Source organism: Lagopus muta, chromosome 1 (assembly GCF_023343835.1).
Source record: "Lagopus muta isolate bLagMut1 chromosome 1, bLagMut1 primary, whole genome shotgun sequence".
In the NCBI taxonomy this organism is placed as follows: domain Eukaryota; kingdom Metazoa; phylum Chordata; class Aves; order Galliformes; family Phasianidae; genus Lagopus; species Lagopus muta.
The window spans coordinates 79,236,175-79,260,374 of NC_064433.1; the positions used below are offsets into that span (position 1 = coordinate 79,236,175).

The window sequence follows — 24,200 nt, forward strand, 5'->3', positions numbered from 1 at the left end:
CCTCTGGAGGATTTCCTGCCTTAACCCTCTATGAAGGAGCCAAGAGAAATAGCAGACATGAGATGAGGACATGGCAATATGCAGTGCAATACTGCACAGCTAGGGATGGGTCTGAGATCGTGGCATAGAGCTCAGGAGAACCCCCTCTGATCACCACATCTGATGTGCAGCATAGCACAAGCTGCAAAACCTCCACTGGATACTTCTGCAGCAAGCCCCTCATTGTCACGGTGATACAGAATGCATCCAGTCCAAATTTAAAAGCCTCCCAGGCCATATGGGGTCCCCACAGCCCATGTTATTTCCCATTACTCATCTCTCCAGGGACAATTCTGCCAGCTACTGTTGGTCAGGATCTGCTCCATTGTCTTCAGATCACCAGGTCACCCTATCTCCCATAAGGAGGGCCTCAAGATCACCACTCCACAGTGGCTATGGTGGTGATGGATTGACATTGGACTTGATGACCTTAAAGGTCTTTTTCAACCTTCATGATACCATGCGTACAGTTATTTTGGCCTCAGCACAGTTTCCTGCACTCCCTTCCTGACCTGAGAAGGAAGGTAGACCAAGGCTCTCCCCCACAGTATTGTGGTTTGTTTTCTTTGTTTTTTTTTTGTTTTTACAGAAAAAGAACAACAGGAAGGGAAGACAAGAGACAGACATGAACAGAAGGATAGCAAAAGGGAAACATTACCTCCCAGCTGCTGAGGGTCTGGAAAAAGAAGTAGAGGGCAGCCGCCCACACCACTGCTGTGGCCACAATGCAGAACAAGGGAATAGGCAGGAGCTTCTCAGAGCTGCGGATCTGCAGGGAGGGATGTAGCCTCACAACAAGTGCTTCCCAGGGGCCAGAGCAATGCACAGTGGCAAATAAGCCTGGCCTGACCACCTCCACCAAGTGCTGCCAACCCCAGGAAGATGCCCAGTGATCCAGCCACCAAGATCACTGCACAGCATCCCCTCCCAAACAACCAGTGCCTCATCTCACCCCAAGTCCCACAAGGGCCTCTCCATGCCCCTCTGCAGAGAACCCAGATTGCAGCTGAGAGGAGGCTCATACCATCCTCTTTGGAGATGGGCAGAGGCATGACAGCCACAGCCACCTCTTTTACCTTCATGATGATGTAGAAAGCCAGGTACAGCAACAGGTTACAGATGAAGATGCCCAGTATGTAGGAGGCAAAGTCTCTGGGCCGATACACCAGTCCAAAGATAGCACTGAGGGTAGAAAAGGAACAAGAGACATTAGACAGCTTCTTTCACTGGGGACAGGATACATCCCCAAACTGACAAACACCTGCTGCTCCGCTCAGACCACAGGACATTGCAAAACGGCTGCAGCCCTCCCAGTTTCCTGAAGGAAATAGTGTTCACCTCAGCTCCTTGCTAAGAAACAAAGCAAAGCAAAACAGCCTCAGATCTGCTCATCCACTGAGAGCAGCCAGATATTCCAGAAGGGTAGATGGGTTCAGCAAGTCTGGACACTCCTCACGAAGGAAATCTTGAAAGCACAGGAGCAGACTGTCTCCCTGTAAGATGAGCCAGTGGGGAAGAAGGCTGGCATGGACAAACAAGGAGCTTTTTCCTGAGGCTCCTGGAAAAAAAAAGACAATCTACCTCCTATAGAAGAAGAGACAGGCAACCTGGGAGAAAGTACAAGTTGGGAGGAAGCATCAATCTGCCTGGGGGTAGGAAGGCCCTACAGAGGGATCTGGACAGGCTGGATAGCTTGTCCTAGACCAGTGAAAAGAAGGTCAACATGACCAAGAGTCAGGTCCTGTACTCTGGCCACTACAACCCCAGGCAACACTATAGGCTTGAGATGGAGTGGATGGAAGACAGTGTAAAGCAAACAGACCTGGGGATATTGATTGATGCTTGGCTGAACATGAGCCAGCAGTGTGCCCAGGTGGCCAAGAAGGCCAGTGACATCCTGGCTGGTACCAGGAATAGTGTTGCCAGCAGGAACAAAGGAAGTGTTCATCTCCCTGTACTCAGCCCAGGTGAGGCCACACGTTGAGTACTGCGTTCAGTTTTGGGCCCCTCACTACAAGTGAGACATCGAGGCCCTGGAGTGTGCTGAGAGAAGGACAATGAAGCCAGTGAGGGGTCAGGAGCACAAGCCTTATGAACAGCAGCTGAGGGAACTGGGTTGTTCCGTCTGGAGAAAAGACTCATGGGAGACCTTATCACTCTCTGCAATTCCCTGAGAAGAGGTTTTGGTGAGGTGGGGGTTGGCAGGTGGCTGGTGGATGATTGGACTATATGATTTTGAAGGTCTTTCCCAACCTTGGCGATTCTATGATTCTATTGTACGGGCAGGAGCACTGCATTGCTTCCACCCTATGGCCAAACACACTGCACTCAGTAGAGCTTGGCCCCAGACCTCTGTATTTAGTAGAAGGCATATCCTTGAGAAGCAGCTTTTGAGAAAAGCAGGAGTTAAGGGCAGTTATTTCAGGTCTTATCCAAAAGCTTGTCACTCCAACCATGCAGGTACTGCTGGGCTCTGCAACTGTGTCAAATGTCTCTGTCAAGCCTCCCGCAGCTGAGCTGGGCTGGAGCTCCCACTATAGAAGATGGGTTTGCACAGCAGAACAGGCTTGTTCTGAACAGGCTTGTATTGAACAGTTGTATCAGGCCAACCCTGGGCAAGCTTGGTCCAACAAGCCAATAGACAGCACCAGCAAAACACTCAGAGGTGCCTTAGGTATCTCTGGAGCACGCTGCAATACAAACTGTCTCAGAAGAGCCCCAGCACAGAACAATCACAACAACACTGTTGCATTTCCTCCCCACCCAAAGCCACCTGTATCAAACTGAAGCCCACGTATACAAGTAGGCAAAACACCACAGCCCACTACTTACAAGGACCAGTTGACTAGGTTTCCAACGATGAGCAGCACCATCCTGTCCTGAAGAAAAGACACCAATGATTACATGAAAGCAGAAGGAAACAAGTGGACTTTGCCTCAGAAATTCAGGCTATCATTGCCTGAGGGTTTGGAGTCTGGTTCCCATAACTGCACATGTACCTGGCTCTTGTATTTACTCCATGTGAAGGAGTATTTGTGAGATGGATGCAGCTCTGGCCCTCACAGATTTGAAGAGAACATTGCATAGAAAAGATTAAGCATCTAAATAGAAGAGTCAACCCCTCAAGAATCATTCTCTGAAGATTCACTTGCCTGCAAGTCATTTGGCTAAGTTTCCACTGTTTTCCTAGTTAACTTCCTTACACATAAAAACATACTGCACAGAAAAATGGCATGTTTGAAAGAGGACACAGGGTGCTTTGGACAGCCTCCTGCACACATCCATGGAGCCCTTCCCCCCTCCTTTTTTTTTTTTTTTTCTTTAAAACCAGTTTTACCATTAACAAGGTAAGAATTCCAACTATAGAGGGCAAAATAGATACATCTGTGTTTCTTATGTGTTTGTGCTTACACAGCTACTTTCATGGAGTAGCTATTTCAAGCCAGTCAGGCTTATCTTATGCCTGCATGCACCAACTTTGCTTGCAAAATACAGTCTGACTGAAGAATAAAAACAATAAAGTAGAATTCATAAAGATCTAATTTGGCTTCAAGCATTAATTAATGCTCTATGCTGAGAAGAAAGCAATCACTAGGATGCAAGGTAACAGCTATTGTTTCTTTTTTCCCCTCCTGTCTGCCCCAAGACACTGTAGAAACCGCAGCAGTCACTGCATTCCTTAGAAGGGATGCACTGCACTGAGCCCTACACCAACTCCTTTGAGCTGATGTCCCTAGAAAGAAAGAGCAATGGCAAATTCTATCATACTTGTGTCACATTTGCTCTTATGTTCTATCCACCAGGCCATAGATCAAGGAAGTTCTGGTGCAAATAAAAAGCTCCAGCAGAGATCTATAACTGCACACTGGTGAGAGGTTGAGGGAGAGAAGGGAAGCACTGCTTTTTTAAAACAGCCACAACCCTCTCTTCTACACACTACCTAGAAAGCAAACAAATACTGAAGGAGGTGCAGAAAAGTGAGAAATCACCTACCATGTACATTGGTCGACTGCACTGCTGGATACAGTCTGTGTACAGCACCATTGCTGCCCGCCGAAATATCCCCAAGTCTGACAAAGGAGAGAACAGAAGTCAGTATAGCTAGAGTGAACTCCATAACACCTGCTAAGTAAAGATGCAGGCACACACTGGCTGAGGACGCAGGCTATGAAGGTCAGGGTGTTCACAGATTCATTTCTAGCCCTCTGGAAGTAGTCCATGCTGAGCAGGACAGCAGGTGGACAGTGTTCACTCAGAACAACAGGTTAAAAACCAAACATTCTTGACCCTGGTGCTGCTCAGAAGTCAGATAGGCCCTGTCTGAATGCAAATATGTTGGCTTTGCCACCACTTCTCTTTAGGGGAGATGTTCATGGAGGAAGGGGAAAAGTGCTTCCCATGGAACAACGTGGAGGGAGACACAGGAGACCCTCATCTCTGTTGAGAGTGGTGTAGAGAGGCAAAACACACAATGCCCCTGCTACAGAAAATAAATAAAAACCACTGCAGAATCTCCTCTGGAGAGCCATCAGTAGCAGTGAAGACAAACAGACACGCATGCATGCAAAGGTCTCTCTTTAGTCACAAACGTGGAGCTCGAATAGACTCCTGTGTTGAGATCTGTGCTACACCATCCCCTTCCTAGGAAGGAGCAGGCCCTAGCAGAGCTGCTGGCAAATAAACTTCAATTCTCAAGAGCCAACCCCAGGGTGGCACACAAGCCCACCTTCCACATGCATCCATGCACCCCCAGCTTCTCCACCACTGCTCAATCATTTCAAAGAATGGGAGCTGCTGCCAGTTACCTGAGTCAGGGCCATCTGAGGCAGACAGGAGCAGAAGAGGAAGGAGAAACATGTTTGTAAGCAGAGCGCATGAGCCAGGCTACCCACCAGACCTTCTCTTCCCTCCCCACCTAGCACACCCTTCTGGAGCACAGCTCAAGAGACAGCAAATTGGTCCTGCTGATTCCTATTGTCTGGGAAGCCACAGCAGGAAAACTTCAGAGACCAGGAAAAGCTTCAGGTAAGGGAGAGGAAAGGATAACCCCAAACAAGTGCAGGCCACAGGACTGGCCTTACAGTTCTACGCAAGGCCACAGAGGTGATTTGCAAAGATTCCATGAAGAAGCACCCACAAAACAGTTTGGTTGTGACACTTACCCATCTTGAAGCGGCCCATGTAGTAGATCTGGGTGCTGAGGGCCAGCGAGGCCAAAACATGGATCAATGAGAAAATGACCCAAAACCACATGTCGTTTTTCCCAAACACCTGAAAGCAGAGATGTATTGGAGAAAGAAAAAAAGGAAAAACCCGGGGAATGTTACCAGCAGGCTGTTCCTTTTCTTTCCTGTATCACCACAGAGCATTAGACAATCCTACTGAACACTGAAGAGAAGCCCCTATTAACTTCCAAGTCAAAAATCAAGTCTCCAAATCCAAACAGAGACGAGGAAAGCAAGAGGAGTTTAGCACTTCTGGAGAATAAGCCACTACTTCTGCATGTCCCCTCAGATAAGGCTGATGACCTTGAAGGACTGCAGCTGGCTCAAGAAGCAAAAACACTGGGACCCCTAATTAAGCCAGGCAAGCTCTCCCTGCAGAGCTAGGCAGCAGCCCCCCTGGCCAAGAGAGAAATTTTACACAGGCAGTCAGGGAGCCAACCATTGCTTCAGCAAGTGCACTGTGGCAAACCCAGAAGTACAAAGTGTTTCTATTATAACCTTTTTATTTATTTAAGGACTGGAAGCGAATTACCAACCCAAGTTAATGCTGTGTTAAAACTTCAGTATTTCCATGATACATTGAAGAGTTCAAAAACTCTAGTCTGCTGACAGGCTACAACTATGCACTCCCCTCCTCTGGGGCCACAGAAGGTGCTTGAACTTCTCAATTTGCATGGGGGAAAAAGTAAGCAGAGAAGCCTTCTCTTTATGAATGGAGAAAGAGGCACATACAGCTTAGAATCCCCACTCTACAACCTGAAAACGTCTCTCAACAAAATATTCACCATCCCATAATAGAAGTCCAGCAGTTTGAACCTAGGCATGCAAATCTAGGATCACAGAAGGACTTGGGATGGAAAGAACCTTAAAGCCCACCTAGTTCCATTCCCCTGCTGATAGCAGAGCTGCCACCACTACATCAGGCTGCCCACAGGCCCGTCCAACCTGGCCTTGAACACCTTCAGGGATTGGAAGTGCCCATCAAGCAGAGTAACAAGAAATTCTTGGAAATTCTCAAGTTTACCAGCTATTCCTTTATGCCTTATCCCACAGTCTCCTACCTGCAAGAGATCAATTGCTATTCAGTGCTACTGTAGGACAGAGAGGGGCTAACAGTCTGCTGAGGCCTAGCCAGTAGTTCAAAGCAAGAATTCAACAGATTTTGCCTGGTTACCGCTGAATGTAACAGTCCTCCAACTGGAGAGAAGCAAATTGTATAAAGAGGCACAAGCAACCAGGCTGTGAGGACAGCTCTCTTGGAAAGGAGAAAAAAAAAATAATAAGAGTACTAGGAATGCAAGTACAAGTAGCTGCTTAACAGCTTATTGAGCTCTGACACTTTCCCTGGTCTCCCCACGCATTTCCTCCCCAGAGAAAAAGGCAGATAAGAGGAAGCCATACCACTCCAAGGACAGCGAGGCAGATGACCACAGCAAACGAGGCATAGGCAGAGTAGGCACTAGCATTGATGTCTGGGTGGCGGGTCTGGTAGAGCTTAAGCATGCAAAGTCCTGCAATCATGTACATGAAGGAGGTGTCTGTGGAAGGAGCACAATAGAAATAGTGAAGACAGGTGCCAGCAGGCTGAGAAAGCTGCTCAAAGCACATACAGTGAAGCTATGCTACATCGTACAGCAGCTTGCGCTTTGCTACCTTGCAATACATCTGTGCTCCTGGGCAACAAAGACAATAAAAAGGCATCAGGGCACAGAAACAGGCAGGAAATTACAGAATGGTTGAGACTGGATGGGACCTCTTGAGATGATCTGATTCAGTTCCTCTGCTCAAGCAAGGTCAGCTGTGACAGGGCTGTCAAGGGCCATGCCCTGTCAGGCTTTCAATGTCTCCACAGGAAACCGCAAACTCCAAGCAATCCATTCCAATCTCTGCCCACCCTTCCAGTTAAAAAAAAAATAAATAAAAAAAATTCCCCTGTCTTTGAATGGAGCTTCCTTTTTTCATCCAAAGATTCACTGTCTTCTGACCAAGCCTGGAAGCTTTGCAAGAGTAGAAAGGTGAGAAATACTTGTAACTCTGCAGAAGATAGAGATGGCAAATCCTTCTTCAAGCACAAAAGACGGCAACTTGGCTTACCAAACTGGAAATTAGAGTAATTGGGGCAGACATGGTAGCAGGCACTGAGCACCCCTTCCATCATCAGAGCAATGCCCATAGCATAGAAGAGCCCAAAATGCTTTGGGATCCCATAATCCTAGAAGAGAACAGAGGCAGACAGAAGGCACCCTCACTCTTCTGATCACAAGAGAGCTTTCACTCTTTGTTACCTCAGCCCTCCTAAGCCCCCACACTTGTCCTTCAGCCCACATGTAATTGTATCATACTGCAGAGCTGGCTGAATCCACTAGCAACAAATCCAAAATAATTACACAGAAACTTCTGGTCTGAAGACCTCAGTATCTTGGAACTGATGTCTTAAGACCAAAAAATCTGCAACACCACATTTAGAAGGATGTTAACTAACCAGGCCGCACTTTTCACAAGCCCCGTTAGAAACACGTTCAGCTTTTAGTACAAAGGAGCCTCCTCCTCTGTAGAAAGCAGATGGTCCTTTCCACTGCCTGCTTCATCATCACAGGACAAAGCAAGGGTCCAGGCGTGCTCCCATCCAGCTCATCTGCACCAGTTCTTCCACAGCGAACAATGGAAGAAGAGCTACAGGAGTCATTCCTCAGCTCATCTCTGTCTTTGTGAGACCAGACTGGGCAACAACAGCAACACAGACACACCACAAGCAGCAAAGTGGTGGAGTAGTACGTGAGAATGTGTTCCACCTCCATCTTTTGTCAGGGAAAAAAAAAGAGGATTTCATCCTCCAGCAAGGAGTGCAAACTGAAAACCACTGTGCATTACCCTTGTTGTTCCCATGCCGCCCTCCCTCCCACCACTGGTCCCATGCAACCATGTACCCACTAGGGTATAGACATCTTTCATCTCCATGGCCCGACGGTGGAGAATGTCTCTGCGCAACACAATGAGGAGAAAGAGAAAGCCCAGCAGCATGTGGCCCACATTGCTAAGGATGTTGTTGAAGGCACTGCAGGGAGAAAGAGGGTTTAAGACAAGAGCATCACAGAAGCAGGAAGGTGAACCCCAGGCCACAGTAAACTGAATTCATCTAGTTCTCCACCACCATCCTCCACTTCAGCAGCTGCCAAACACCTGCCAGTTTTACACAATGGAGGACAATTGCAGGCTGAGTACTTCTTCATCTGCTTCAACTGATTTAACACTTTCTCTGTGAGATTCCCAACTCTGGGCTCTCTTTGCACTCCAATGTTACAGTAGAAAAATGCTGCACTGAAAGGACTATTCTGAATTGCTTTTCAGAGCTGCTTCTCTTTGAATACATGCGAAAGCATCCAAAGAGTACATAAGCCCACTACTGGTGGCAAGCAGTTTTGCTGGGGCAAACCTGGTGCCACATAGGCCTGGATGCACATCTTACTGCAACAGAAAGCCACTGCTGAGCTCAACTGAAAGCTCAGGGAGACTCTGCTCAAAGCCCTAGACTCTCAGTATTCTTTTCAGTGTGGTTGCTGTGAACCCAGTAACGAAAAATCCCTGCCTAGGCACAGCATGAGGCACAAGGCAATAATGCAGTGACTGCAGGACTCACCTCAGCACCCCAAGTGGATGAGCACACAGAAAGTTGTAGTAGCAGATGTCCTGATTGCCTGTCACATTCACTACCTGGACAGAGTGGAGATGGGAGAGCTGATGTTAGTGAATCCTCTCTGTTTGAATGTCTTTGCATCATGCATGCACTGTGTTTAGACAAGTTTGATGTGCCATACTGCAGATACAGCACCTGAGGGCTGCAACTCTGCAGTCACTACAGCCTGCAAACAGCTTTTCAGAAACCACTGCAGCTTAGAGCCCACAGGGTCCTGAAAAGCAGCAAAGCTAGCAACAGCAGCTTAGGGTGCTTCAAACAGGACATGTGGCTGAGCCCTTGACTGCTTTGAAAGTCAGCTGGTCTTTTTGTTCTCTTTGCCTAGTTTAAGTGCTCAGGGCAGAGCAGGGACCACTTGCCACTGTTCCAGAAGAAAGTCAATGTGTAGAAGTGAAATCGGTTTGGAAGGATGGAAAGATGTATGTAGGGACCTGGAGGCAGCCCAGCAGTAGGACTGCCATAAGGGAGTACTGACATCTGAAAATGAAGATTTTATGAGTAAGAGTCAAGATGTTGCCACAGGCCACAGACCTGACAGCACTCCTTACAGAAAACATACTTTGAGTTTGCATCCTGCAACAAAACAACACGGGTGAAAAGTAGGTCTGCTTGCAAATCTCTGAGTAACAGCTCAGGGCTATGGAAAACAAAACAGAAAAGAACACTCATATAATAGCAAACTGCATTTGCTTTCAGCAGATCCCCAGAGAGGATAGCAGGTTCCTCCTGACTGCGAAATAAAACAGGCCCCAAATGAGGATTAGGAAAACAGAGGAGAGGGAATCTGCAGTCTCTGCTTTCCAGGCAGAAGCAGCAGAAACAAGCTCAGAAAGCTGAGCCAAGCTAGCAGAGTGATCAGAATCTGGTACAGAGAACAGCTAAAGTAATCTGCCCTTCAGAGACACAGCAGGATCCCCAAGTCATCCCGATTTTACTGCAACTGTCATTCCTGTTCCAGAGTAGGTTCAAAGGCAAGATGACACCAAATGCTGGTGACAGCCACAGGTTGACGCACCGTCTGGTAGGTGATGACAAGCTGGATGACTGGCAGGGCATAAAACACTGCAATGGTGATGATGTTCCTGTAGAGAGAAGGTAAGAGCAGCAGTTACAGCATTATTAGCACACACCCATCTCAGAGCCTTACAGTGCAGGTGGAGAAGTTTGTACACCCTGTTGCCTAAGGGCATACACCCTTCTCTCCCAGCCACAGCTTTATAGCAGCTCAGATTACAATCCTCCTGAAGTAGAAGAAAAATGCACTTATGCAAACAGGAGGCAAATAGCAAGAACACAAGAAGAGTCAGGATGCTAACCACAAGCTTTTATATTTGAGTAGCTAAAAAAAAAATGATTTGTGTTGGAAGGACCTTAAAGATAACCTCATTCCATACCCTTTGCCAGAGGCAGGGACATCTCCTTCTAGATCAGGCCGCCCAAGGCCCCATCCATCCTGACCCTGAACACCTCCAGAGATGGAGCATCCACAGCTTCTCTGGGCTACCTGTGCCAGTGCCTCACCACCCTCTGAGTTAAGAGCTTCTACCCAGTGTCTAATCTAAACTTAAATCTACCCTTAGTACAAAGGGTAACTGTTATAACTATCACTACACTCCTGACAGAGCCCCTCTCCAGCTTTCCTGCAGTCCTCCTTTAGGTACTAGGAGGCCACAATGAAGTCTCCCTGGACTCCTGCTTCTTCGCACTGAACACAAATCTCTTTTGCTCCAGCCCTCTGACCACCTTCATGGCCCTTCTCTGGACCAACTCAGATTCAGAGTCACATTTCTTGTGCTGGGAACCCCTCCCTGCAATACTCCAGATGAGGTGTCACAAAAGCAGAGTAGAGGAGGACAATCATCTCCCTCAAACTGCTGTCCACACTTAAATTCCTCCTTCCCCAGTATGTTTCAGCACACTGCTTATTACCACACTTTAAAAAGCTAATGAAAACCAGTAACTATTGCCAGGATCACATATGTATCAGCCCACAAATATCCTCATTTGAGGTACGTGGGATCTGCAGTGACTGCTTAGAACAGAGTGTAACAGGACAGCTGAAAGAATATCCTTCAAACTAAACTGTGGTTCAAAAGAAGAGCATGTGGACATCGCTGGAGAGCTTTCAACTAGAGACTAGGTCCCGAGATCAGGCCTTACCAGTTTGTCTTCTTACCAAAAATAGATTTTGTATTTTTTGCTGACGATTCTTCTGTCCTTCCTGGACAAGTCTGACAGATACAGGAACACCTAAAACATTAATGGGAAAAGAAAGAGGGAAGAAAACAAACAAACAATAAAAAACACCAGAAAAGAACTAGTGAAAAAGCCAGGAGAAAAATCTCAATGTACTTATAAGACATGCATCTTGAGTCACTACTCCTACTGAATATCCAGTTACCATTGCACATTATTTTCTCCCTAGGCTGTCCCACCTCCTTGTACATTCTTGGACACACTTGGATTCCTCCTCCTTTCTCAACTGTTTCTAACACATTCTGATTTTCCACATGAAGTCACTCACTTCAGCAGTATGCTTAGCACATCAGGAAAACTTCTTAGACTCTGAAAGAACACTAAGAAGCACGTTCATCTCTATTAGATGAAATCCAGCGGAGCTAAGTGGAAAGTTAAAACCCACAGAGAGTGAGTGGTGTTGGTCCTGGCCATGTGCCAGCCATACCTTTGTGCGGATGACATTTTTGTCACTTTCAATCTCTGGCATGGTGTCGAAGTCGCTCTCTTCCTCCACAGAGCTGTCTGTGTCAGAGCCTCCTGGTGGCCCATGCTCAGGGGAAGAAAACTGCCGTCCACCACTGGAGCTAGACTCATCTGGAGCAGGGCAAGAAGAAGGAAAAAAACAAACAAAACAGGCAGGGTAAAGGCTAAATCCCTCCAAACACAATAAGAAAGGTGCCCAGATATCAGCAACAATACACTGGGGAAAGCTGATATGGTCATTTCAAGGAAGAAACTTCTTCCTAGTCACAAACCACACAGTTTTGCTCTACTACTTTTCATCTCTAGTGTTTTCTGCTCTTTACTGGCCTCAGCTCTGAAAACCAGAAGTCTGAGACCAGCCATACAGCTCTAGAAAAAGCAGCAGGCTGCTCAGAGATCAGGAACACGCTGACCTAGTTAATCTCCAGATTTTACATAAGCTTTAGGTCTCAGCCTTTCTAAACATACTGTAGAACAAAGACAAAAAAGGAAGAAAGTTGAATTTTCACAGGAAGCAAAGCATCAGCTTTACTCCCACTGCACACGCAGTATTGGTCACCTGCAGGCTAGAGGGATATACTCACATTTCCAACTCGCTGGCTGAGCTTCCAGCCACTCCTTGCCCAGACTAGAATGAGCAGAACACAATCTTCCTCCTCATCTCCCAAATGCTTTTAAAGCATTTCAGGGGTTGAGGGAAGAGAAAATTAACCCTCAACTCTTTTCCATGACTTAGTTTCTCCTGAATTTTTCCCCAAACCCCATGAAGCTTCAGTTTTGTGTTTCTTCATTGAGTGTTCAGAGACATCCCACCTTCACAGCCCAATATCTGGGTCCCCAAGCTGTCAAATCCAAAAGATTACAACTCAAAAATCCACAGCATTGAACTGTTCAATACCAGTCCCTCCACAGTAGGGGAAACAGTTCCAAGGAGACTAAGAAATACTCTGGCAAAGGAAGGGATTTACCATCATCCCAGATTAGCAGGGATTTTTTTCCTCCCCCTCTTCTGCCAATGCAGAGTTCACCTATTAAACAGCATGATATTATCTTCCTGCTAATGAAAACGCTGGACCACAAGGAACTCTTGTCACTGTCCTGTCTACCTGCACACAAGCATTAAGCCTTCCAGTGAAGAAGCATGCTTGGGTCTAAAAACAGGCTCCATGAACTCATTACCAGGTCTGAGAAACTTGCTTGGAAGAAACCTTTCTCAAGTCCCTAGTCAGCCTGCCTGAAGCAGGACTACCATCAACACTTGTCTGATGACTGTGGCTTTGTCTAGCTGAGTCTCAGTGATGGAGTCTCTCTGAAAAGCTATTCCAGATATCTGCCATTTTTTGGTGGACATTTCCCTACCTTTTCCCCTACTCTTGAAGTGCAAACAGGACATCCCCAAACTGCTTCCTCTCATGCCACCCATTTTAAAATACTTGCAAGCAGCTACTGAAGTAGCTTGTAACTTTATTCCCTTCTGGCCTTAAAGCCCGAGATAATTGCAAATCTGTGCCTTCCCCTGTCCCAGACAGGGCCCTCCCTCTGTCTCCAGTTCTAGAAGACACAGTACCAATAGCACCATAGCTGCTTCCTTCAGGTGTGCTGGCTGTGATGGGATGCGAAGATGTCATAATCCCAGATCCTGCAACAGAAACAGACCCAGAAGAGCCAGTTAGCTTCACTGTAGTGCTTCAAAACATCTCTTAGGTGAACGCAAATAACTTGAAGAGCTGGAGAGGCTTGGAAAAAGCAGCATTTCTCCAAGCAGACTACACTGTCTCCCTCTAGAGTACACCATACGAAGGGGAAACCCTTACTTTGCAATATGAAAGACTCATTTCTTCCAGTCTCCTCCCAGAGACTGTCAGTCTGAATCACAAAAGCATAAGTATCCAGCACACAGCAGAGATCACATTACAGGGCTGCAAAACTTGGCAGATTATAGAGCAAGTCCCATGGTATTCAGAGCACCCTTACGAGTTTCCTATTCTTCTCTTCCTTGTGTATTGGTCTACTCAAATAACATTACCTCCAGTTAGACCTGCAAAAATCAGTCTTTGGCAAGACAGCTGCTACACAGTTTTAACTGAGTAAGGAGAAAGAAAAACGTTCCACGCTAAAAGTGCTTGTGATCTTGTGTTGGTGACAAGAGAGACATGTCTTTGAGGACTGACAAATCTCCACCTCCCTCCCACACACCTGAAGCCAGACAGGTTACACTGGGATTTCTCTCTCTTGGCTCTACACTCCTTTTTGTCTGGTGCCTGTTTGATCCCTGTGACAGGGCTTAGCTGCTGAATTAACAGCAAACAGTACAAACACAGCATGCTGAACACCCTCACACAGGGATCAAACCTCTCTCTTTCCAGAAGGAAAGGAGCAAGAGCAGTGACAACAGGACTGCACCTTCCTCTGGTGGTAAGCAGCAAGACTGGACCTGTTCCTTGTAAAGCGTCACAACAGCATTGTGCCAGTCAGCAGCAATGTGGTACAGGACGCAGCTCAGCTTTAAATTACTGCAGCCTTCCTCAGCCTGGCATTCCCAAACCATGTCTCCAGCTTCCTGGTATCTGACTTCTTCCACACTGACAGGCACATCAGACTCCTCTCTCCAGATGCCAGCTCCAGGCACTTCTGTAACATCTCACATGGGTTTTCATAACACTTCAATTAACAACATAACAAATTAGCCCCAAAACCTGCTGCTGCTCAAGCCTTATTCCTCAGCAGGTGAGCTCCCGCATAGCAATGACATTAAAGTTTTAAGTCTAAATCACTCCTTTCCTTCAGCATGTTTTCTGCTCATTGTGCTGAGGGCAAGCACTTGATCACCATTTCAACTTTTTATCAATGCAACAAACAGCTAAGAGGATCTTCTAAAGTGGGCAATGTGGCACAGACTAAGCACCCAAGAACACAATAGGATATGCTGCAGTCACCCCACAATACATCCATTCACTTCTGAGCTGGGACATACTCATTGGAGGCAAAAGAAGGTACACCTTCTGCTCCTATTCTGCTGTGCAACACTCCATCTCTTGCAACACAGCTACCCTGCTGCTTTAAAGTCATTTCGAAATACAGATTACTGGGAAGAGTGCAAGAAAAGCATTTTTCCAGTGTTCACAGCACTGAGACACATGCAAACTTCCTACTCTGATCATTCCTGTTCCACAGAGATGCTCCATTCTTACATTGGAGCAAGCTTTTTCCTCTCAAATGATGCATCAATCTTCTCTCCTGAATATCTCAGAATGGCTTGGTTTGGAAGGGACCTCAAAGCTCACAGAGTTCTAAACCCCAACCATGGGCAGGGTCGCCACCCACTAAATCAGGCTGCCCAGCACCTACCCAACCTGGCATTGACTACCTCCTGTATGGAGGCATCCACAACTTCTCTGGACAACTCATTCCAGTGCCTCGCTGCTCTCTCAGTGAAAAAGTTTCCCCCTGACATCAATCTCCCAATAAAAGATCCAAATCTGGACACAGCAAGCACACCAGGGAGAAAATGCAGCCTGCCGTGTCCCTGCCAGTCACTTCAGACTCCACTCACCCTGTAATTTCAGTCCCACTTCCCAGAAGGAAAGTGAGTCAGCAAAGTAAATGCAGCACACTAGGTGCGGTTCCTCCAGCTATTGTTTCCATCTGGTAGTGATGATGGGGAAGGAGACAGAAGGTATCTCACCAAATTAAAAAAAAAAAAAAGTTAACCACAAATGCCAGGCATTGGACTGGTGGCAGGAGCAAAAGGGACACACTGAGTCCCAGAGTATTCAAAGACAATAGGTAGATTAAGAATTCTCAGTTTCTTGGTGGGGGAAGAAAAAGGAAAAGGGACTGATGGAAAAGACAGGAACTAGGGCTACCATGGAGGAAAATGAATTCCAGTGGTTGGAAGAGAAGAAAATTTAGAGCAAGCCAGCATGTCATGGACGACCTGAAGGACAGGGCAAATATGAGCTATCAGTTCATATGCATCAGTTAGACATGCTCTGAAAGGACACAGCTGAGAAAGAAAGAGCTTCCCCAAACTCCTCAGCAAATGCCCTTCACACTGTTCCACAGCCCCAAGACCTGCTGTTGTGTCACAACAGGATCCATCCCCATGACATTCAAATGTTTTTAAAGCACGAATGCTTTAAGTAATGCTAAGTAGAAGATACAGGAGACTGAAGAAGCTTCAAGCTCTTGCTGCCAGATCATAAAGTCCTCCCATTCCCCAGGAGAGAAGTACAAGTGTTGATGCTTCTTTACCTCCAGACTTTGAATACTTTGAACTATTTTTAAGGCACAAAATATTTAAACAAAATGAAACAACCGGCCTCCCACACCTTGCCAGGAAGCAGAAGCCCCTGGTGCCCCCCATCCACATGACAGAAATTACCATCTTTCACCAGCAGCCTCTCAGATGCAGCCATGGTTTTGCAACACAGAAATCCACAGGATGTAGAAATGTGGGTGCAGCATAAAGCAAACAGAATCCAATACCAAAGTAAATAACACAGACAACACTAACAGTATTAATCATTCATTTACTGTTCTCTGCAAATCCCAATTAAAAACAAATTTAAATGAAAAAATGAAGAGAAAGAGAGACTCTATACTTAATCCAGGCAGAGGAAATCCTAAGGAATAAGAGCTGGGGAAAAAACAAACAAACAAACACCAGAAAAGCAGAAATTGAAGTGCAAGTAGCCAGACCATTATTTGGTGCAGCCTGCTTCAAATGACTTTCCTTGTAAGGGCAGAGAGGAATCTAATATCTCAGCAGCACCAGAGATTGTATGGTACGTGACCAAGGAAGGAAGAAGAGTTGAAAGGAGAAAATACTTGACAGACTGCCTGTTTCTTGCTATGCCTAAGATCTATCTTGCTCACCTAACACAGAAAAGAGAGCTTACCATTCTCAGGACTCAATCTCTCAGCTGAAGCCTTCCTCCAAACCCTGAAAATAAGCAGACAGCACTCATGAGAAAGGCAACAAATGCCATTGCCAGTCAGCCAGATTATCAGGATCATCAGCCAAAATGGTGTAAGCATTAAAACCAGAAGATAACAACAAAAACCCAAAAAAGAAGAAGAAAAAAGCAAAGACTAGACTAGACATGATTGCCATGACTGCTCACTGTCTAACTCTCCAAATTCTAAAGTAACAGAATTTTCCTTCTTTGGATATGCACCACAGGTAGGACAATGAGTTACAGGATCACTTCATCCTACACTGCTCACTATACTGAGAGAGACTCTCAGGCCACCTTCCCAAACCCAACTGTCCCACTCAAGGAACTGAACACATGAGAAACCACTGAAGTGAAAGGTGGCAGGAGCTAGAGCCATGCTTGATGTTCAAAAAGTCAATACCATCTCTTTCAGCACAGATTGCCAAGATGCAGAAGGCAAGAAAGAAAAAAAATAAATTACCTGCAGTAAGGAAAAAAAACAACAAAAGTATGCATGTGTACATGCACAAGTACATACACACCACTTCACTGAACTGTTGCAATGAAAAGTTAATTGAAGCAAAGTTTAGCCAAATATTCCATCTTGAATTTTTTTTCCCCCAAACACAATACTTTTTAAGACCCCTTCTTTGAAGCAGTTGAAAACCTCTGCCATTCTGATTCTAAACATCTCCCTGAAAAATCAGTTCACACAAAACCAACCTGCTATTTGCCAAAGGCTTTTCTTAGCTCTTCTCACATCAACCTTTGTCCAGAAGGCCAGGGAAAAAGGTAGAAGAGATTCCCTCCCTCTTGAGCCTCCACGCTTTGGATGAAGGATTTGTTTAACTGCTAATACTCTCTACACAGGCAGCTGTGGCTGATCCCCAAAAACCCCACCATAATCCTCAACCTCAAGAGCACCTGCAGTTCCACAAAAATTTATCATCTGCTACTGGTTACTTCACCTGCAGGGGCAAATCTTACTTCCCAAGTGGGTTGCTGTCCCCTTTCTGCTCCTCTAGTCTGGAATTCATGCAAGCAAACTTCAAGGTCACCACAAGCAAGTAACAATGGCTGGAATAGCCAGGAAGAGTTTACTCTTCCCCCACTCCCAGGAGCAACCTGTCATGGCAGCTGTGCCTAAGTTCAGCTCAGCTATGGATATTCACAACAAAATTCCACAACAAAAGCCTAGGCATCAAGCTCTGGGACAGGGTATGCAGGTCAGGCAGGAAACTTTGAGCCTCCAAGGCCACATTTTGGTCATTAACGCCTTTTAGTACTCAGTTCAGCATTTCAGAAAGTGCTCTGTTTCCCCAATGCCCTGGCACCTCAAAACCCAGAGAGGCCCCACCACAGTTCCCATCTGTCACCCTATGTCTCTATATATGGAAACCCAGAGAATGGGACACTAGAGGAAAAAAAAAAAAAACAAAGGAAAGAACCTTAGGTTTTCACCATTGTACATAGCAGAGGAAGAGAAGTTCTCTGGCTGAAGTCTTCCTTCACAGTTGTTTTAGGAGCCCACTGAACAGCCTAGGGCTCATTTCACTGCTCTGATCAGATGCTAGCTGACACCCTAACAAACACACTGCAGGGTGAGGCACCTCTGAGGATAAAAAGAAACAAAAAGGCTGTTCTTGTAAATAGCCTTGACTTACCTGATATAGTGTACAAAAGCAACAACCACTGAGCCCACGTAAAAAGAGAGGAAGCTCAGGAAGCTGAACAACATGGCCTGAATGTAAACAGACTCTGAGGAAACAGAAGGCAGCAGTCAGTTCACAGAGCAGGGACAGCCCTTCAAAGAGTCTGTGATCCTACCCTACTCTTCCCAACATCACTTGATGACAACATGCAGGCCAAAGAGTAATTAAGACCCATCTGCTTTCTTCAAGAGGAGGTGCAAAAACCTTTTGCAAGGTTTGCCTCCAATTTCTCTGTCCCTCGTGTAGTTAGTGTGTCTATAACACAGAAGATCCTTTCAGGAGCTGAGATCTCTAAGTTAGCAACAGTTTCAGCTCCTCTGCTGGTGCTCTCTGCACCAACCCACCACCTGGCTGCCACCCAAGCCACATCCTCCTCCACAGAAGTGCCAGGTCCCCACCATAGAGCTGCAAAGAGATACTAACTTTTAATAGATGGCACAATTGTCACTTGAAGGTTCTTTGTCCGCTGTAGGTTCCAAGTACGGTTGACATTTCCTGTGAGATGAAAAGGTACAGTAAACAAAGACAATCAAGCCTTAAAGATCTCTGGCCCTGATCTCAATTCTCTGTATTTGCAGAAACACCAGGGTCTGGCTTTTCAGTAAAAGCTTTGCATGGTTTTGCACCTTCCCCAGACTTGCCAATACAGAGCTTTTTCCACATTTTACCCCCCCTCCCCTCTTCCATCCACAACTTATTTTTCATACTAAAAAAAACATGGTTGAGCTTCCCATAAGTTGCTCAAGTCTGAATGCTTAAATTCAAAAGCGCATCTCTTCTGCTCTTTGACTAGTTCCCAAAGAGCAGTTTCTCTCATTAAAGTAGCTCACATGCCATTTTTGCCTTGGACAAAAGGCTACAGGCAACACAGTTGTGAACAGGGAGCTGCTTCTTGTCCTTCAGCAGAGCTCAGCACACTCCACCAGTAGAGTTCTGCTGACAGCTTAGAATAAGAAAAAGACATCTGAAAAGTGACAGTTTGGGGAATAGTGTGTGGTGGTAGAATTGCAGGAGCCCAGAATATCTGTTGTCTGTCAGTTTGCTTTTTCAGAAGGAAGGAAACTACCAGGCTTTGAGGACAGGAAAGTCCCTGACCTAAAAAATATATATATAAAAATAAAACTCCAGCTTCTTGTGAGGACAGCTGTGCACCCACTCCAGTCTCAGCCATCACAAGAGTAACAATGACCACGGGCAAGGAGATGAATACATTTATCTTCTGCCTGGAGAAGGCACTAGAATCAATCTCTCAAAATTATTTCAACAAAATTATAACTATTTCCTGCTGCCACAGGTATAGAGCTGCCACAGATTTCAAGATAGTAGTGGGAGTAAACGCCTTCTGCAGGACTGTTATCTGGGCTTCCATGCAGGCAGGAGAACATAAAAAAAAACAGTGGGCAGGGGGAAGGAAGGAGAACAAGAAGAAAAAAAGCCATGACTAGCACTGCCTAGGTATCTCCCATACCTTCCAAGACATTAGTGACTGTAACAACTGGACAGATTAATGCAGTGGAAGGGTGAAACAGGAATATAACAGCAAGGGGACCAGCACAGAAAGGATGGTATTATACAGGAAAAGTAAACGCAATCACCCATCTCCAAAGATCTAAGCTCACAGAAAGGACTCCACAGGGGACAGATCCCCAAACTGAGATCCTTCCATGGTGCCAGTCAGCCCTTAAATGGGGTCTAAGAGAGGTGCAGCCAGGCTCCACTCCTTCTAGTCACACAGGGGAACTGCTTTCACCTGCGCTCCTAGGGATGACAGTCCTTTCCCCCGGTGATCAATCAGTGGTTCAGGCTGTGACTCAACAGCTCCCATACAGTGACCCCTCACAAAAATGCATAATCCCAGCAAGTCAAGTGCTGTACAATATGCAGACATTCCCTGCATGATAAAGACTTGTTAAGCTGCCTGTCAGCGTGTTTTTATTTCATCCTTCCTCACAGTTATCTGGATAGAGCTACCTGGTCAACCTGCACCCTCCCACAGTAAGGTTCCAAAGGTTTCCTGCTGCTCCATAACCCAGACAGACCAACAAAATCTGTCTCCCAGCACAACTTACCATGGATAGAGGAAGGCACAGAACCCCCACAGGCATAATCCTCTGGCTTGATGACAAACACAACAAAGAACTGCTCACCTGGAAAGTCTTTTCTCTGCACAGAGAAGACAAATCCATGAGAAGTGAAGGAGCCTCTCCCTCTGTACAATGCAGAGGTGGTGCTCCAAAAAGCAAGAGGTCAGGTTTTAATTGCTACACATACAGCAGCTCTACAGAGACCTGCCTGGTCTGAACAGAGACTGGTTTCTTGAGATGCTCACCTCATCCTTGATGACAAGCTGAGTTCACCTGTATTCAGTACAAGCAGCAGCCCAATGTAAGCAAACCAATGTTAATGCATTTCTTTTAATTAGTGGAAACAATCTACTGAAGCTCTGCTTATTAAAAGGCCATATCATCACTACTAAGTGGAAAAGACAAAGCTTCAACAGAAGATCCTTGATCATGGAGGTTGCAGCCATGCTGACCAATGGTCCCAACACCTAAGACGTCTACCCAACCAATCATAAGCAAAGTTTCATAATCTGGAGAAAATCTCTTCTTTAAAACAAAGTAAATAAAAAAAAAAAAAAAGAGAGAGAGAGAGAACAGGACAAGGCACTGAAAAGCATCACTGGGACAAAAAATATATATATATTAAAAAAATAAAAAAAAAAAAAAAAAAATCAGCCTCACCTGCACCGTTATGGCTGCCTGCTTTGTCATAGACTGGTAAACACCATTGAATTCCACATTATGGTCCAAATCATACACTGGGCACTGAAATAGACACAACTAAGGGTCAAGCTAAGCGTCAAGATAGGCACATAGGTGGATATGAGGTGACAAAAAGAACAGGTCAGCCAGGACTCATTCAGGAGTTAGAAAGGCTGCTCTGAAGGCACCATTTGCTTGCACTCTTTCATCATCCTTACAGGAGAGCTGCAATTTAATCCTGATCAATCACTCTGCCAATCCCACAGAGCAATTTGTTAACTCAACTGTACACTACGTGCATTGCATGCTCTGTGGTCTGCACCATTTGCAGAGTGCTTGTTCTCATTTCACTCGTTTTCACTATAGTTCTTAGTTCTGTACCAGCCAGACTAAGAAAATCACCTGCTACTGTTTCCTCCTCTGCCCTTCTACCACTAAAGTACAGAAAAGTACAGCAGGAGTTGATGTTAGCCATTTATCTCCTAACTACAGGTCTTAAAGGCATATGCTGGGACAACAGAGCTGGTAGCCAGGACATTTTGCACTTCTCACTGTTTTGCTCCTCCTTACATCATTCAGGGAGATAGGAAGTGAGGAGAAATGGAGGGCTACTTCCCAGCTGTGGGCTACAACCAACCTCCCAGGAAGGGTACAGCTGTTACCCCCTCTCTAGGAAAGAGAACAAACAATTGTGAGAGAGAATAAGATGAAATGGAAAGGAGGATAGACCTCATGGCTAGAAATTGGAAGTCCTCCATGCTGTCTTGAGCAGGGAGAGAATTAAGGGAACAGCACTGTCTTTTTCCTTCGCTGCCAGCATCCCACCCAGTGTCACTGTCACTCCACAGAGAAACAGATGTGTGGGCTGTTAAACCTCAAGAAGAGAGCATGATAACAAGTGTCCTGTGGACAGGCTGCAAAGGTACAGCTTATTCACTTATTTGCAATAAATATTTCAGGATGAGCTGCTAGAACTCAGTATCTGTCTTTGCCTCCTTCCCACAGGATTTTCACTCCTCCTTCAGAAACCACAATCATCACAGAAGGGCAAAGCCTTCCGTAGGGTTTTTCCTCTCTGATGGGGCACAGAACTTCTCACTGATGGGAGCAGAGCTAGGCAGACAGCTCTTCGCCCTCCCCCTCCTCAGACTTACCACAATATCCTGAACAGAGACAACTGAGCATGGGTAGACTGCATCAGACACCACTTTAATGATGACTGAATCAACATCTTGAGGAAACTTGTACAGAAAATACTGAGGAGGAAACAGAATACTGAGAGTTACAGTCCAGAAATGACCCCTGCCAGTAGCTTCAAAGCTTCCCTAAGGCAAATCCACGGCCACATCTCTGCTTTGGGTTGGATGTAGCAGGCTTGAACAAAAATTCAGATTTCAATATTAGCACCTTATACTACAGAAGAGCAGATTAAACAGATACAGATAATTCTTATCTCCCTTTGGAGCATACCATTAATCACAGACATCTTCAACATGCAAGATGCAGCACAGCCTACAGACCCCTTAAGCTTTTTTCCACCTGATCAAGTTAAAGCAACTTCATTTTTATAGCCTGTTCCTTTCTACATCACAAAGAGCAATTTGCAGATGTTTCTGTACTACTGTCTGGACTTTACATATGGAACATATCATGGAGTTTTATCTCAGATGGGTTGCCTCAAAGAGTGACGATGGAAAGTATTAAGTCAAACAGCTGAACTCAGTCAAGACTCCCATAAGTAAATGCTTGATACAAGACTACAGGATTTTGGTTTGTCTGGCTGGATGGTTTCAAGTGCAGCTGGGAAGGCAACAGAAGAGTTCTCTACTCACTTCAGCTTGGAAAATAATTCAGCTATAGCTCTGAAAAAAATTCAAGAGAGAATAGCATCTGGAAATATTCTTACTTTTCCTTCAGGCAGGGAATGCATGCTTACATGCTTTGATCAGGTCCACAGGACAATCTTGTGGGATCAGGAGATGCTTTTCCTTCCCAGTCCCTGCAGGGGCCTTTTCAAATTTGGGCAAAAAATGTCCCAGGGAACATGGCTATTTGCAAATTTACCCAATAAAATACAGTAACTGCTGGAGAATCAGAGTTTCAGTGCTCACATCAGTGGGCAGGCTTGCTGCAAGGGCTCCTACTGTCTTGCTCTGAGAGCTCAGTCTCACAGGCGTGACTACCTCAAGGGCCTGATGGGGTATCTCATGGGGGATGCAAGGCAGATAACTATCACCAACTACCTTCCCATCCTTCCTTATGGTCACTTGCAGTTGCAAGATCTGTTACTTCTGCAGCCAAGGCATGCAGTCTGTAGAAGGGAACTCTCAGGAAGGGAGCTACTGTGGCCAGGTAGCTCCTATCATGTAATAGGCATTGCCACTTGGCAAAGATCCTTTATGTAATACAAAACTGGATTATATAAAGCAGAATTTCCCTGCTCCCTTCCCAGGAAGTAAGAAGGGACTGCAAGGATAGTGGTAAGTCAGAAATCATTCAAGCTTTCCCTAGTTTGTCTATTTCTACTAAAGCATTTATTCCCACCACCGTACTCCAAGCACTGCTAAAGGAGCTCTGGCACTGAGATCACAAGTCCTCACAAAACGAAAAAAGATTCCTTGAGCAGACAACAGTTTATCTTTGCGAAGCAACTATGCTAAATCCTAGGTTAGATCCTCAATACTCAGCATTCAAGTTACAAAATGTTAATTTAAAAGAGATTTTATAAAAGAACCAGTATTCTCTACATCTCTACAGAATAAAATGCTGTATTCATATGCCACACAACATAAGATATTTGAGAACAGATTAACTGGGATGCTTGATAATAGGAGACTTAAAAATAAGTGGCATTACTACCAGTGATTGCAACAGCAAAAACAGAGTACCAGATAGTTCTGGGTAAATTACATACCCTCCCATCTCCGCAACCTCCTGTATAACTATAGCTACTGTCAACAGCATTTTCATTCAACAGAGGACATGTACTTTCTGCAGGGCATTAAACAAGGTTGTTTAGCTGAATGTGCTGTAAATGTGAGCTCTCTCTACCGAGCTAATAACCAGATTTATCAGCCACTTCATTTACCACCTCACATCTTGAC

At 45.6% G+C, this 24,200-nt stretch overlaps 1 protein-coding gene across 2 annotated transcripts in view; it reads right to left on the reverse strand.

Moving 5' to 3' along the window:
- The window catches only part of SIDT1 (SID1 transmembrane family member 1), a 41,433-nt gene that overhangs the window by 1,524 nt on the left and 15,709 nt on the right, over positions 1–24,200 (reverse strand). Inside the window, exons 5-24 of one of the 2 annotated variants that reach the window (XM_048927534.1) lie at positions 22,251–22,352; positions 21,076–21,159; positions 20,401–20,494; positions 18,755–18,826; positions 18,284–18,377; positions 16,581–16,624; positions 13,247–13,318; positions 11,642–11,790; positions 11,135–11,208; positions 9,974–10,040; positions 8,902–8,975; positions 8,196–8,319; positions 7,359–7,476; positions 6,666–6,802; positions 5,202–5,310; positions 4,845–4,859; positions 4,033–4,109; positions 2,872–2,918; positions 1,116–1,221; positions 698–808 (exon numbers count right to left, since the gene is read on the reverse strand). In XM_048927534.1, coding sequence (XP_048783491.1) covers positions 698–808; positions 1,116–1,221; positions 2,872–2,918; positions 4,033–4,109; positions 4,845–4,859; positions 5,202–5,310; positions 6,666–6,802; positions 7,359–7,476; positions 8,196–8,319; positions 8,902–8,975; positions 9,974–10,040; positions 11,135–11,208; positions 11,642–11,790; positions 13,247–13,318; positions 16,581–16,624; positions 18,284–18,377; positions 18,755–18,826; positions 20,401–20,494; positions 21,076–21,159; positions 22,251–22,352 — 1,770 coding nt within the window. The remainder of the gene's footprint in view (positions 1–697; positions 809–1,115; positions 1,222–2,871; positions 2,919–4,032; positions 4,110–4,844; positions 4,860–5,201; positions 5,311–6,665; positions 6,803–7,358; positions 7,477–8,195; positions 8,320–8,901; positions 8,976–9,973; positions 10,041–11,134; positions 11,209–11,641; positions 11,791–13,246; positions 13,319–16,580; positions 16,625–18,283; positions 18,378–18,754; positions 18,827–20,400; positions 20,495–21,075; positions 21,160–22,250; positions 22,353–24,200) is intronic. The other variant, XM_048927545.1, reaches the window with a different exon arrangement.